At 38.1% G+C, this 16805-nt stretch overlaps 1 protein-coding gene across 3 annotated transcripts in view; it reads right to left on the bottom strand.

Moving 5' to 3' along the window:
• The window catches only part of LOC149554631 (DNA primase), a 231636-nt gene that overhangs the window by 141456 nt on the left and 73375 nt on the right, over window positions 1-16805 (bottom strand). For all 3 annotated transcript variants that reach the window (XM_089828697.1, XM_089828696.1, XM_089828698.1), the window contains 2 exons: window positions 1299-1473; window positions 570-652 (listed from right to left, as the gene is read on the bottom strand). In XM_089828697.1, coding sequence (XP_089684823.1) covers window positions 570-652; window positions 1299-1473 — 258 coding nt within the window. The remainder of the gene's footprint in view (window positions 1-569; window positions 653-1298; window positions 1474-16805) is intronic.

Below are 16805 nucleotides of genomic sequence, written 5' to 3' on the forward strand. Positions count from 1 at the left end.
CTGCAGCATATTTTTTAAATCTATATAATTTTATTTTTATTTATTTTATAATTTACTCACAAACTGAAAACGAACCCGAACCCTAACCCAGCCCAAAAATAATTAACCGAATCTCAAACCCACATCCTAAGTGGCAACTTAGGATAAAGTTTAAATTGATAGAATTCATTGTTACACTAGTTCAACCTGCACCCCCCACCTTCGCCCCGAACTGTGTGCTCTTCAAAGTGACATTTGTTACCCTTGAAACGTGGCTTTTCCGTAAAAGCTCATCTTTTAAATAAAATATTTAATTAGTCTAACATTCCCAAAAATGGCAACATTAGACAATTAAAACTCAAATAATTCAACTAAAGGCATTATTACAAATATTCTTCAATCTAATATTTTAGTTTCCAGGCTCCACAAATGCAGCATTTTTAAATTCTAGTTTAAAACAAAGTTAATAATACATGAAATGCATTTGAGTAGATAGAGAGTTTAGGTAGAATTCATTTCATCACAAAACACAACATAGTTCCTATGTTCCATTATTTATTTAATGATGATAAATCGTACATATCACTTACCTCACCAACAAAGGCACCAACGTGTGAATTATCCTTAAACGCAGCATTCGGCATATGAATTACCAAGTGACGAGAAAATTTTTCTGGACAGTGAAACAATGTAAGATACATAATCACATTTTTTATTAAACTAATAATATAGCTGTAAAGTAGCTTCCTATTCTTTAAATGTGTTTGTTTGGGTAAAAGTAAAAATGAAAAAAAAACTTAATGGGTTGTTTGTACCAAATCCAACATATGTATAACCAAGACTCAATGATATGCATGCATTGTAAACTTAGTTCGTGTCAATGACATAATATAACCCATATAGTACCAATTTTCCTTCTTATTCATTCAGTCATTTGCTAACGAACTTCACGTTCACTAAATTATTCGCTAGAAATCAACTTGTCCCAATACACATCTCAAGGCATGAAATGCTGCAAAAGTGCCAAGAAGATATACAGCATTCAAGGATTTTATTTTCTTCTAATTAAATAAATATCACACAACTGACAAAACTATGCAACTCAGTCTATCTACAAGTTGTTTTTTTCAATAAGTAATATCCTATACTCATTATTCCTCTAAAGTTCCAAGGAAAAGGACAAAGTGGCAAATTAAGAAAAGCAATGAAACATTTTGGAACATGTGCATAATGTTGACGGAGTAATAAAAAATCAATCAATTATATTATTTAGGAATTCATATTCTAAAATATTAAATTCTATGACTTGAGAAAAAAACCTGTTGTTGATGAATCAAGCTCTACTGTCCAGTCAGTTTCAAAATTATAACTGTATATGTCAAGCATAGTGTCGGAGATAACTGATAACAATAAATCCACCATTTCCACTCCATCAGCATTTATGTTTACACTACGATTAAATTCCAGATCAAAATATAGATGGCAAGGAGAACCCTGCACAATCAATATAACACAAATTGTTAATATGCATAATTTAAAAGAAAATCTTAATGCAGCCAATTATGTACAAGAACCTTGCTTACCAAAGATGATTCCTTAACTAGTGCTTGTGTAAACTATGCAAAATTAGAAGAAAAACAAAATGTCCCCATCATTAATTAGCATAGTAACATGGAGCCGTGTTCCCCCCATTTTGCTCCACGTCTCGGAGACAATGACGCCCCAAGGTCTTGGGGACTTCGTCCCCCATCCCCAATGGTGGCATCAGATTTCGCCACCCTCGTTGAGGACGGGGCGACATCCCAGTGTTGATTATTTTGCTGATTCGATTATTTATGTTCAAAGTTCGATGTTCCAATTCAATGCATTGTTCAAGTATTTACTCTTTTACATCGTTATATCTTATATTACAATACATCTTTTCATAACTAGCATTTTAAGTACCATATGTATAGTTTATACAACCCCCCTTGTCCCCCACCACCGTCTCCTTGCCATCCTCTCTCATCCCAAAATTAAGGCCCCTTTATCCCTTGTTCCAAAAACTTGTCCCCATCTTCCAATTTTCTCCTGTCCCACAAGCCAGTGTAACTATGTCTAGTTGTTGGAACTTGGAAGAGATGGTTAGGATAAACAAGTAAATAAAAAAGGAAAAGGGAAAAAACGACAAGGAATCCTTCGTATAGAAAGTGAAACTAACTGTAGATTAAATATCTACTGAAAATTGAAATAGCTTAATAGTGCAGAAGCATCGTTGGGTTCATGACAATCTTCCATCAACCAACAATATTTCATTTCAAATTGTTCTTGATTTGTCAGTTTCAATGTTTTTTGTTGCTTTCCTTTGATTTCGCTTAGTTGTTGCAAACCTCATGGCACATTCTAGAACACGTGTTTTACCTTTGTCAAGGTTTGCACATCAATTTGATCATTTGCAGTGGAAGATGTCTTAGAGTTTGTCTCGATGTTTAATACCTAAGTTGGTGATTTTTTATCATGGGAAGCAATTCCATGATTCGCAAAGCTTCGTGGCTCATCGTTCAATGTTCCTATGCTCGTGATTGGCATATCTATGAGCTCATGCTTCTTGTTAGATTGTGTTGGTTCATTTCTTCCAAATTGAGGTCCTCGTCTGGATTTTGGTATTATGTTTTTCTAACGTTGAAAAAGGTGATCTTCTTGGCCAATGTGTTTCTTGTGAAGGCTCTATTAATATTAAGGCATTTGATCTTTGCTAAGTATTCGGTTATAAGGATAACCTGTAGAAGGTTGGCATTAAGGGTTAGATATGGATTTATGTTTGTAAATCAGGCATGTATGCCTGGAATGTAAGTCTGCACGTGGGTATTCATGTCTGCTAGCTAATTGTATGTAAATTTAATGAATCTGTGTCAATGTGAGCATTTGATTTTGCATGTTCCCAGTTCCTTGTTGTTCTTGTTGCTGAAAGTTTCTGAAGTGTGACTTGGGTTGCACTGTTTGGACAATCCTCTTTGAGAATCTTCTTATTGTGATTGCATCAGATGGTATCATAGCAAAAAAAAAATCTTGTGTTGATAGATCTTTCTTCTTCAGCTTGTGACTCCCTAGAAATCTTTGATGTAGGGTGGCAAAGCAAGGATCTAACTCGTCATTGCAAAGGACTTACACAAGATGGATCAAAGAGGAATTGTTTATGGTAGTGGACCTTAAATAGGTTGTTGAGGTATCCCATGGTTAAAAAGATCGTCGATTTGAGGCACATTGTGTGTTCAATAGATCAATAAGTGAGAGGCAATTGAAACCTTGTAGTCAAATTGCCGAGCTGAGGCAATTGCACCTAAGTGTAGGGAGACATGTTGCCGAGAAGAATGAATCTTAGGAGGATAGAGCATATGATGGAAGACTTTAAAAATTAGGTGAATGAGATCCATAATGCATTAATTAGTTTACAAAGTGTTCCAAAAACAAAGGATGAATATAAAGATGCTACATAAGATCTAGAAACTGGAGGGACCGAGTTACCAACAAATGAAGAGAGATTGTTCATGGCAATGACACAAGTCAATAAAAAATGATAGAATGGAGGTTTCTAACTTTTATGGCTCCTTGATGGACCAAATAGGAGTGTTGGAAGACTACTTTGACCTTGAAGATATTAGAGATACACAAAAGGTAAGCTTAGAATAAACTAAGTTGAAAGGATATGTTGCTTTATGGTACAAAGAGTTGCAAAAAGACAGAGAAGAAAATGGTGAAACAAAAACAAGGCAAATGGTTGCGAGACTTGAGGCTAAATTCGTTCAAGAAAACTATGAGTTGGAATTGTGCAAGAAGTTGGAGAACTTGAAGTAGGACATGAATGTGAAGGAGTATTCCTGAGGAATTTTACAAAATGACAATTAGATCTGGTCTTCGAGAAGTATTTAGGGAGAAGATGCCTTAGATATATAAATGGTCTTAGATTTAACATTCAAGATGAAATGAGTATGTTGAGAATTTCCACAATGAAGTATGCTTACCAATATGCTCTTAAGGCAGAAGTGAAGGTGAAAAGAAAACTACAGAATAATTCCAAAGGAAAAGGAGAGCAGATGAGTAGTAGCAAGGAGAAGCAGATAAATGAAAAAGAATCAAGATCCAAATGGAATAAAGAACCAAATAAGAAGGCATAAAGGAGTGGTAGCAAGGAATTCTTGGGTAAATGTTTCAAGTGTGGAGAGAATGGACATAGATCTTATCAAAGTCCTCAAGCATTTAGTAGAGGCAATAGTAAATAGAATTTTGTGGTACATGAGGTGTAGATGGTTGGAGCATTAGATGAGAGTATGATAGAAACAGAGATGGGAAAATCCCTTATGCTTAGCAACATAGATGATCAATTCACATTTTAATCACCAAGCTTGAAAAACTCATTGAGTTTTCAATTGCAAGAGTTTTTCTAGGAAGGATTAGTGGTGTCGAGCTTTTGCAAAAACTAGCCAAAATCAAACCACTTTTCTCGCAAGTTTTTGACAAAAAACTCTTATCAATGTTTCTTTCAACATCTTTAAAAATAAACATCATTTTTGAAGCTCACTTCTTATTTATACAAGGATTTACTCATTCTTTTAGGTTGGGGGCAGGAGGATTTATACAAATATAACATTTAAAGTATAATTTGCACTTATTTCCTTTGTTATACTTTAAGTTTTATTTGTATAAATACTATCAAGATATTTGAGATAGATTTTAGTTTCACTATAATGATTCGTTTCTGCAACTACTCTCAAATAACTCTTTCTCCAAATAAAAATGTCATGTAAGAAATTTTAGTGGGCAGTATAGACAGGTGAAATTGGTGTACGGATGGTAGGCGCCAAAGTACAGGCAAAGGGGAGGTCGTACTGTACAAGCTATATGGTATAGTGTGGGACAACAGGTGTGTACAATGATGGAAGAGAGAGGCACGGTTAGTAGCTATGGCCATACGATGACCAAGGAGGTCGTACGGCAGATGAAAGGAGATGTGGAAGGTCATACGATAGGTGTAGACAATGAAATAGGAAGGTCGTACGGTGGAACGAAGGAGGGTTGTACAGTGATAGTAATGGAGGTCGTATAGTAGGAGGGTGGAGGTCGTACAGGATGAAGTACGGAGCTTGCGAGCAACAAAATGTACAAAATATGCAAGAGAAACACAGAACGTCCAATAAAATATCTTATTCATTCGACACGAGAACTCGATCAAATTAAACATAATGACTTCTCCAATTTGCAATATTATAGTGCTCCGATTTGCCATATCTAAGCGAAGTATTACAGGCGATGGAACAGGGTGAGGGTTGAATCCCACCGAAACCGGAATAGCCAAGTAGGGAATATCTTTATTTCTGAAATGGCAAACAACAGAGAATCCGAACTAGAATTCGCAATACAAAGAAATAATCCAAATTTCATACTAACTACTACCTACAATGTAATGTCCCCTTTCTAGCATTCATAGCATGATGTTGTCGTTAGCCTATTTCCCCACAATCCCGTAGGCTAACTAGGACATTAAAGGGGCTTAGAGGCCATTTGGCCTAGACAGTTTCAGTTGCAGGTCTTTTTGAGGGGTTTTGGGGCAACTTTGGGCATACTTACTATTTATAGTAAGTCATCTTGGACATGGCCGGACATTCAGTCACAGTGGTATGTCGATGGTAATTGTTTAAAATCGACAAGAAAACTTATTTATCATTGATAAGATTTGTTATGCATTGATAAAGCCATTTTATAAAGTTAAATTTAAATATTTAACTTTATTAATGCATAGACTATAGTTTGTGGGAAATATTTAAATTAAAAGAGTTCCCTTTATTTTTATAACACATTGGAGACATAAGGTACATAAAGGGAGTTATGTTTTATCCCACATTGAGAAAACGAAGGATTGAGCTCTTGTGAGAACACTATAAAAGAAATGGAAGAGCTTTTTTTTCTGTATGCTTGGATGAAGATTAATGTTATGTTGCTAGATATCTGATTATCGGGCTTGGAGGACGGAATCCCTCTTTGCTAGCATTCTCTTCGCTGTTGGAAGACACAGTCAGGAGGATCAAGGGTGTTTTCACTTCAGGAAATACACTGGGTTTCATTTGGGGCGTTCGCATAAAGAAATTTACAAGGGTTTGAGATGCAGATCTGAAGTTAGTTATTGCTATAGTGCCGCATGAACAGTATTTTGCTACAGTCGGCATGAACAGTATTTTGCTACAGTACAGTGTGAACAGTGTCGGTATCAAGTTTACTTGTTTTTCCGGCTGATTAGAAGTTTGGAGGGCTGCCGACTACATCTGCAAAATACTACGGCAACTAAGTCCAGGTTTCTTCTGTCAAATTTTGATACTTTGCATAATAATTGTTGAATACAAGTCTGAATAGTTGTTGCAGCCTTTAAGGCAGCAGTAAGTGCACATCTACATTTAAAAATCACCCTTTATCAGCAGATTGAAAGAGTTTCCAGATTTTTCATATACTGTTGAATGTGTGCCAAGTGTTTGTGAAAATGTTATGATGTGTATTATGCATTTTAATGTCACTTCATAGTTGTTTGTAAATCTACTCATTGGAAAGCAATTTATTGAGGAAATCAGCTTTATGAGTTTGCATACAAAGTGTTTGACAGTATTCCTTAAGTTAAATTTCTACAAGTCAAAGTTCAAATCAGGGGAGGATATTACAGTGGTATCAGAGCTATAAGTCCTACCATCCTGTGGAGGTCTCATAGGAAATTTGGAACTGGCGAATAGAGGGGAAAGTGTTTGATGAAATGTCAAAACACTAAAATCAGAGCATTTATGTTTGAGCATGCGACAGGGGCCTTATAATTTCCGCAATACCAGAGCAAGACAAAGTAGGAGTTCAGACCTGCAAAGCAAACAGTCTAGTTCATCCGTACAGGGGGGTATAGAATCCAGTCATACAGACACAGCAGAGGTATTCTTTGATCAAGACAGCAATATGGGTGACCGAGATGACAGGAATACAAGATTAGGTGGAGGCGGGAATGCCGGTCCACAGCCTGGAGAGGAAAGATTCTTACAATTATTAGAGACCTTGGTACAGGGTCAGCGACTAGCAGAACAAAGGGCACAGGAACAGAATCAGAGATTGGATCTTATGATGCTGATGATGGCTCGTCAAATGGGGTTGAATGCTAACATGGGTGGAGGAAATAATCAGAATGGTAACAATCAGAATGGAAATGATCAGGATGGGACACATAATGGAGATGAACAAGTTAGGAACAATTTCGGTCATGCACCCCAGCGAGCTAGGACAGTGAGTTCAAGGCCCATGATTCCTACATTTCCTCCTAGAGCTCCAGAGCAGCTCGTACCAAAGCCCCAGATTACTGATATACAGGACCAGCTGAGGAGAGATTGGGAAGCCGGAGGGCCAAATTTTACTGCTGCAATTACCTTTAGGGAGTATATGGATGTGCGGATGAAACATATGCCACATGGACATGACAGGAACCAGAGCTATGAGCTACGGAAGAAAGTAGGGAGACTTGAGTTACCATATTATGATGGCTCAGGAAAGTCTACAGCAAGAGCTTGGGTTCAAAAGCTTGACACATACTTTCAATTGAACCCTATGCCCGAGGAAGAAGCTATTAAGTACGCAGCAATTCATCTGGATGGGTTAGCACACGAGTGGTGGCATCATGGTATGGTCACTATGGGACATGCACACATTACCTCATATGTGGAGTTTACAGAGAGGCTGATTGAACGTTTTGATAGGAAGGATCCAGAACTCCATTTCAAGGAGTTAGCTCAGCTTAAACAGTGGGGATCATTGGAAACATACATTTCAGAGTTTCAGAAACTTGCAGTGTTAGTAACAGATGTATCTGAACGGAAGATACTAGTTCTATTTATGGATGGGTTAGCTGATCCGTTGACAGGGTGGATTAAAGCTCTCAACCCTCCCACTTTGCAGGAAGCCATTAAGAAAGCTCGTGACATGGATTCCTCTTCATCTTCAAAAAATAAATTCCAAGCAAAGAGTTTCCCTACAAGGAAAGATAAGGACAAGAAACCTTTTCATAAAGAGGTTCAACCAGCTAAGGAGGAAAGTAAGAGGTTGGACAATGAGACACTTAATGATCTCAAGAAGAAGAGCTTTGTTTTCATTGCAGAGAGCCTTGGGATTTGTCACATAAGTGTCCACTGAAAGAAAAAGCTAAGCAGATGGAGTACTTTTCAGCCGAAGAGTCAGTAGATGGAGATTCAGAGCAGTCATCCGAATCAGATGGAGATGATGATAGTTCTTCACAGGAGGAAGCACGCGGTGATAGCACGATAGCTCAGTTGTCAAGTATACAGGAGGCCGTCACTTTCAATTTAGGGGAACCTTGGATGGACAGAGAGTTGTGGCACTCATTGATACAAGGGTGACACATAACTTCATTGATGAGAAGTTTGTGACACGCAGAGGGCTACATACAAAGCAGCATAGGGGATTTAAGGTGATGGTTGTCGATGGCTTCAAAATTGAATGTACCAAGAAAATCTCCAACTTGCAGCTTCGTTTGGGAGATTATGACATGACAGGAGATTTCTTTGTGGTCAACATTGGTGATCAGGATATGGTACTTGGGATGAACTGGATGAAGTCTCTGGTAGACTTTACATTTAACCTTGAGAAAATGGAAATGAGGTTTGACGCAAATGGTAAGAAGATAGTGCTCAGAGGTTTGTCAGATGGGAGACTTCGAGTGTTGTCACTCAAGCGAATGCAGAGTTTCTTTAGACATGATCAGGTGCAGTGGGCAGCAGAGTTTAGAGTAATGCCTGAGATGACAGAGCAGCATAAACAAGAGTATCCACCTGATGTACAAAAAATAATAACCAAACATACTAAGGTGTTTGGTGAGATACCTCCAGGGAGACCCCTGGATAGGGGAATCGAGCATGTTATTGAATTAGAGGAAGGGGCTAAGCCAGTTATCATCACACCTTACCGCCATCCGAAGAGATGTAAGGATGAAATAGAAAAGGCAATTAAGGAGTTGATTGACATGGGGCACATACGGCCAAGCAAAAGTCCTTTCGCTTCTTCAGTAGTATTGGTGAAGAAGAAGGATGGTACAATGAGGATGTGCATTGATTATAGGGAGCTAAACAAGAAGACAATCAAGAACCGATACCCTATCTCGCGCATCGATGAGCTTATTGATGAATTGCATGGTGCATGCTACTTCTCCAAGATTGATTTGAGATCCGGCTACCATCAGATACGGGTTAGAGAGGTGGATGTGGAGAAGACAGCTTTTAGATGCCACTATGGACATTTTGAGTTCTTAGTCATGCCCTTTGGGTTGACAAATGCCCCTGCCACTTTCCAGTCCTGTATGAATAGAGTGTTCAGAGATCAGTTGAGGAAGTTTGTGTTGATATTTTTTGATGATAGACTGATATACAGCCGTACTTGGGAGGAACATTTGAAGCATTTGAAGCATATTGAGAGGGAGTCATTATATGCCAAGATGAGTAAATGTGAGTTTGGGATGACAGAGTTGCTCTATTTAGGGCATATTATTAGTGCAGGAAGTGTTCGGGTTGACCCAGACAAGATCAGGGCCATTCTGGATTGGCCACCACCGAGGAACACTTCACAACTCAAGGGGTTTCTCGGGCTTTGTGGGTTCTACCGCAAATTTGTGAAGGGATTTTCACAGATAGCAGCACCACTTACAAATTTGACACGGAAAGATAGTTTCAAGTGGTCAGAGAGGGCTCAGGATTGTTTTGACAAGTTTAAGGAGTTGATGAGTACATGTCCTGTTTTAGCCATTCCAGATTTCACCAGGCCCTTTGAGCTGCAGTGTGATGCCTCGGGAGAGGGCATAGGAGCTGTTCTCATGCAAGACAAACATCCCATCGCATATGAGAGTAGAAAATTACGAGGTGTGGAGAGAACCTATAGCATCTACGACAAAGAGATGCTAGCAATCATGCACGCGCTAGCTAAGTTCAGGCAGTACTTAGTGGGAAGCCGGTTCACAGTAAAAACAAATCATAATAGCTTGAAACATTTCCTTGGACAGAAGGACCTTAATGACAGGCAACAGAAATGGTTGAGTAAATTACAAGCCTATGATTTTGACATAGCCTATGTCAAAGGGAAGAAAAATATTGTTGCAGATGCTTTATCTAGAAGGCCTCATTTGCTTGCTGTTGGGATAGTCATGGATGATTGGAGAGAGATGATCTTGGCAGAATATGCTAAGGATAGTTGGGCATCTAGCATTATTGAGGGAGCTATTCAAGATAGTCGATACACTGTCGTAAATGATCTGATCATCTACAAGGAAAGGATTTATTTAGTACCCGGGTCTGCTATGAAGCAGAAGATTTTGAGGGCATTTCATAATTCACCAATGGCAGGACATCCCGAATTCTTTAAGACATATTGGCAGGTGAGAGAGCGCTTCACTTGGAAAGGACTCAAATCAGAGGTGCTTCAGTTTGTGAGGGAATGCCCTGTGTGCCAGCAGAACAAATAGGAACATTCTTTTCCGGGTGGTTTACTACAGCCCCTACCCATACCAGAGAAGAAGTGGGATAGCATTTCCATGGATTTTATCACAGGCCTCCCCAAGGCACAGCGTCGGGATTATATCTTTGTTGTGGTAGACAGATTGACGAAATTTGCACATTTCTTTGCAATTTCGTCTACATATTCAGCAACACAAACAGCAGAACTATTTTTTCGAGAGGTATTCAGACTACATGGGATACCACAGAGCATAGTTAGTGACAGAGACAGCAGATTTATGAGCCACTTTTGGCAGGAGTTGTTCAGGTTATGTGGAACAGAGCTCACTCCGAGTACCAGCTACCACCCCCAAACTGATGGGCAGACAGAGATAGTGAACAAATGGGTTGAGGGGTACCTTTGAAACTACATTGCAGGAGAGCACAAGGCTTGGGTGAAGTGGCTACATCTAGGGGAGTACTGCTATAATACCTCTTTCCATATGTCTATTCAAATGTCCCCTTTTATGGCACTGTACGGGTATGATGCTCCTAATTTTTTGGATTTGTTATTTGGGGACAGCAGGGTGCCTAAGGCCAAGGATACTTTGTAGGAGTGCCAGGACATTATGCGATCCTTGAAGGAAAATTTGCAAAAGGCACAAAATCAGCAGAAGCAATATGCTGATCAGCACAGGGTTGAGAGGTCTTTTGAGGTGGGAGATATGATGTACCTCATGTTACAGCCGTATAGACAGTCCTCTCTCAAGAAGAGTGGAGCAGAGAAATTGAAACCACGCTACTATGGACCGTTCAAAGTAATCAGGAGAGTGGGCGAAATAGCTTATGAGTTGGAGTTGCCTGCAGACAGTAAAGTGCATAATGTGTTCCATGTGTCACGCCTTAAGAAGGCATTGGGTCACAATGTGGTGCCTTCAGTAGTATTGCCACCTCTTGATGATGAGGGAAAGCTTATCTTGGTTCCCAAGGCTATACTTGACTCCAGGGAGAGGGTGCTTCGAAGGAGGACTATCAGAGAGTATCTAGTGAAGTGGAGGAACCTACCTGTTGAGGATGCTACTTGGGAAAATGAGCAGATATTGCAGCATCCAAAGCTGAAATTGCTTGAGGACAAGCAACTTTGGGAAGGGCGGACTGTAATGTCCCCTTTCTAGCATTCATAGCATGATGTTGTCGTTAGCCTATTTCCCCATAGTCCCGTAGGCTAACTAGGACATTAAAGGGGCTTAGAGGCCATTTGGCCTAGACAGTTTCAGTTGCAGGTCTTTCTGAGGGGTTTTGGGGCAACTTTGGGCATACTTACTATTTATAGTAAGTCATCTTGAAAATGGCCGAACATTCAGTCACAGTGGTATGTCGATGGTAATTGTTTAAAATCAACAGGAAAACTTATTTATCATTGATAAGATTTGTTATGCATTGATAAAGCCATTTTATAAAGTTAAATTTAAATATTTAACTTTATTAATGCATAGACTATAGTTTGTGGGAAATATTTAAATTAAAAGAGTTCCCTTTATTTTTATAACACATTGGAGACATAAGGTACATAAAGGGAGTTATGTTTTATCCCACATTGAGAAAACGAAGGATTGAGCTCTTGTGAGAACACTATAAAAGAAATGGAAGAGCTTTTTTTTCTGTATGCTTGGATGAAGATTAATGTTATGTTGCTAGATATCTGATTATCGGGCTTGGAGGACGGAATCCCTCTTTGCTAGCATTCTCTTCGCTGTTGGAAGACACAGTCAGGAGGATCAAGGGTGTTTTCACTTCAGGAAATACACTGGGTTTCATTTGGGGCGTTCGCATAAAGAAATTTACAAGGGTTTGAGATGCAGATCTGAAGTTAGTTATTGCTATAGTGCCGCATGAACAGTATTTTGCTACAGTCGGCATGAACAGTATTTTGCTACAGTACAGTGTGAACAGTGTCGGTATCAAGTTTACTTGTTTTTCCGGCTGATTAGAAGTTTGGAGGGCTGCCGACTACATCTGCAAAATACTACGGCAACTAAGTCCAGGTTTCTTCTGTCAAATTTTGATACTTTGCATAATAATTGTTGAATACAAGTCTGAATAGTTGTTGCAGCCTTTAAGGCAGCAGTAAGTGCACATCTACATTTAAAAATCACCCTTTATCAGCAGATTGAAAGAGTTCCAGATTTTTCATATACTGTTGAATGTGTGCCAAGTGTTTGTGAAAATGTTATGATGTGTATTATGCATTTTAATGTCACTTCATAGTTGTTCGTAAATCTACTCATTGGAAAGCAATTTATTGAGGAAATCAGCTTTATGAGTTTGCATACAAAGTGTTTGACAATATTCCTTAAGTTAAATTTCTACAAGTCAAAGTTCAAATCAGGGGAGGATATTACATACAAGCCGCGCTTAAATACCTGTTAGGGAAACCTTTCTGAGGGTGTACAAAGATAGCCGACGGCCACACTTACCTATGAAAACAATTAAATAAAATGGGTCTGAGATATACTAAATCAATGGGAACCACAAATACACATATTACTAACTTGGCTCCAACTTAATTAATTGAAGTAACTAATTAAAGGTCCTTTTATTATATTATTTAAACTCTGGGACCAGTTAATTAATTAATTGAATTAAATTATTATATTAAAATTGGGGACATTACAAATCCTCACTGCCCAAAGATTGCTCGTCCTCAAGCAATTAGACGAAACACCAACAACTTTAGGGTACCAAATCAAATGTGCAGGCGAGATGAGTGAAATGACATCAATCCTCTGCAGTACCACATTGCCATCAAATTGTCGCTGCACCACACTGATATTGTCTCGTCCCAAGTCACCAAGATCCCAAAATTGAAATTCATTTGTGTAATCCATCATGATTGCCACTGGGAAATAGACTTCATAATCAGCCAACTGTAAAGAAAGCTCTTGCAAATAATCCTCGAAAGAATTTGCATCAACAAGAGGTTGAACAACTATCAGTAGACATTGGTTATTCGGAAGGTCACTGGTAGAAACCAAATTTCCATCATGTTGATCGTCGAGCATTGGTTCAATGATATTAGTGCAAGTACCTTCTTCCAGAATCATTTCCTTCATCTTGGTCTTAGTTACTAAGTAGATTTTGTCTTTGTGGTAAATGATTTCGCCAACCATCTTGTATCTGTAATCTTGTACTTGACCATCCAATAGTTGGCACGCAAAAGCATTCTTGGAGTATTTGACTAGAAGATTTGCCCTTCAATCGGCTAGAAACTGAGCAATAGTGTCATCCAAGTCAAAGTTCTTCATTCTCCCAATAGGTTGGTAGAATCACCAGCTCTGATACCACTATAATGATCTATTTCTGCAACTACTCACAAATAAATTTCTCCAAATAAAAATGTCACGTACAAAATTTTAGTGGGCAGTACAGACAGGTAATCACCAGCTCTAATACCCCTGTAATGATTCATTTTTACAACTACTCTCAAATAACTCTTTCTCCAAATAAAAACGTCACGTACGAAATTTTAGTGAGCAGTACAGACAGGTAAAATTGGTGTACAGATGCTAGGCGCCAAAGTATAGGAAAAGGAGAGACTGTATGGTACAGGTCGTAAGGTATAGTGTTGGACAACAAGTGTGTCGTATGGTGATGAAAGAAAGAGGCACAATGAGTAGCTACAGCCGTACAGTGACCAAGGAGGTTGTACAGTAGATGAAAGGAAATGTGAAAGGTCATACGATGGGTGCAGACAATGAAATAGGAAAGTCGCAAGATGGAATGAAGGAGGGTCATACTGTGATAGTAATGGAGGTTGTATGATAGGAGGGTGGAGGCCGTACAAGATGACGTACAGAGCTTGTGGACAACAGAATGTACGAAATATGCAAGAGAAACATAGAACGTCCTTTAAAATATCTTATTCATTCAACACAAGAGAACTTGATCAAATTAAACATAATGACTTCTCCAATTCGCAATATGATAGTGCTCTGATTTTGCCAAATCCAAGCGAAGTATTACAGGCGACAGAATCGAGTGAGGGTTGAATCCCACCAAAACTAGAATAGCCAAGAAAGGAAGATCATTCACTTCCAAAATGGTGAACAACAGATAATCCCAACTGGAATTCGCAGTACAAAGAAATAATCCAAATTTCATATTAACTACTACCTACAAGCCGCGCTTAAATACCTGTCAGGGGAACCTTTCCGAGGGTGTACAAAGATAGCCGACGACCACAGTTACTTACGGGAACAATTAAATAAAATGGGTCCGAGATATACTAAATCAATCGAAACCACAAATGCATATATTACTAACTTGGTCCCAACTTAATTAATTAAAGTAACTAATTAAAGGTCCTTTTATTATATTATTTAAATTTTGAGACAGTTAATTAATTAATTTAATTTAGTTATTATATAATAATTGGGCACACTACATTCATAAGAGTTAGAATGCAGATTCTAGATTTTGGGGTTTTTCAAATCATTCCAGGCTTAGCCAAATTTCAAGATTCAGCATGCCTTCAACAATGTTATCTACCACAACTAGTCCTGGCTATCTAAGGCCAAATTGAAGCTGGAACAAGGATTTTCTACTGATTCTAACTCATTTTCTCACAAATCAGTTAGTTTCAATTCTATATTCCTAATTCCTAACAGACTTAGCTCAAACACTTGCTCACACCCAAGACAAGCATTACTTTCCAGTGGGCCGAAATTGCTCAAACTCACTCTTGGACTATTTTGCTATGATGCATTCACTTCTAGTTTTATAGAAACTATTTACTATGATGTATTTACTTCTAGTTTTATAAAAAATATTTACTATTTTGCTTCCCGCCATTAGCATTTTGCATGAGAATGCACTTTTGTACCCACTTTTCTTTTATATATCTAAACGATGCTTGTTTCTTCTATGTTCTCATTAATTAACTCATTGAATGCATCTTCTCATTGAATGTTGCAAACAAAATGAATTATTAACTTAATCTAAGTTGTTTTTTAGGATCCCGAGTTTTTTTTCAAACTAGCGGAGTTTTTTCTTGGGGCTTGAATAGCTTTTGTCAAGTGAGAGTTTCCCATATATGCTTAGGAGAGCTTTGCCAGAGCACAGGAAAGTAGAGATTAAACCTACACAACGAAAATCTTTTTAGACCTATATGGAAATCAACAACTAAGTGTTGTAAGGTTATTGTAGATAGTGGAAGTATTGATAACTTCGGATCAGAAGAAATGGTAGATAAACTTGGTTTGAAGAGGCTTAGGCATCCTTGTTTATATAAGAAACGTTGGTTGCAAGATGATCATGTCGTTGGAATCATTTATTGTTGTGGCACAAGCTCAAACTATTAACGCTTGATACAAATGTCAAAAATTCTTGCAAACTACAATTGGAGCAATTGTTATGTTGTCATTGATGTCAAATCTATCGGTAAGACAGAGTGTCAAACCTACTAAGAGACATTTACTAATAATGCAGAGTGCCATATCAATTGATTGATGAAGAAGATTTAAAAAGAAGATATACCAAGGTGAACTAGTGAGTGATGAGAAGTTAAGTATAATGGAAATACAATTGGCACTTGATAAGTTAGTCATTGACAACTTAATGTGTTATTTAATCAATACATGAAGTAAAGAAGACAGTTGGATGAAGATTAGAGTTGAAAAAAGTCAAAAGCATAAGCTTGAACGAGTATCAGTATTGATCGGTCAAATAAGGAATTGAGGCAGAAGATTAAGGAACTAAAGTAGAAACCGAACAAAACAGTTCGAGCCGAATGTTAATTATTGTCGAGCAAATGTATAAAGAAGTGTTAGTAGGGACCGAGCATAGTAATGGCCCAGTGAGCCTATTGATGCCGAGCGAGATAGTATATTGTATGCCTGTTGGGTGGATATTTTGCAACCGACAATTTTGGGTAAAAATTCAATCGCAAAATAGAATGACCAGCCACAGCGTGTGAGACAAAGTCTCTCCTACCTTAAAGGGAAGGCTCCCCCTTCTCACCATTCCATGGATCAACTCAAGGTAAGCAAGAAATTGAGAGATTTATAAACAGGGTGTTACTATTATCCTTTCTTGTTAACTTTCAAGAAAGGATTCACTTACTCGTAGAGCGAATAATTGGGCAAGGTGAATCTCTAACTACACTTCTATCAAGAGCTAGAAACAGTGATATCAATAAACTTTAACTAATTCAAAGGCTAGCCAAAATGTACCAGTTTGGCTCTAAGTCTGGTTGTACTTCTATATGATAAAGTTTTACAATTAGAACACAAAAACTCCTAAAAGTAAGAACAATCTAACTATTTTGTGAATTAAGAC

This window comes from Cupressus sempervirens, chromosome 5 (genome assembly GCF_028749045.1).
Source record: "Cupressus sempervirens isolate cs-2001-9-10 chromosome 5, ASM2874904v1, whole genome shotgun sequence".
NCBI classification, from domain to species: Eukaryota; Viridiplantae; Streptophyta; class Pinopsida; order Cupressales; family Cupressaceae; genus Cupressus; species Cupressus sempervirens.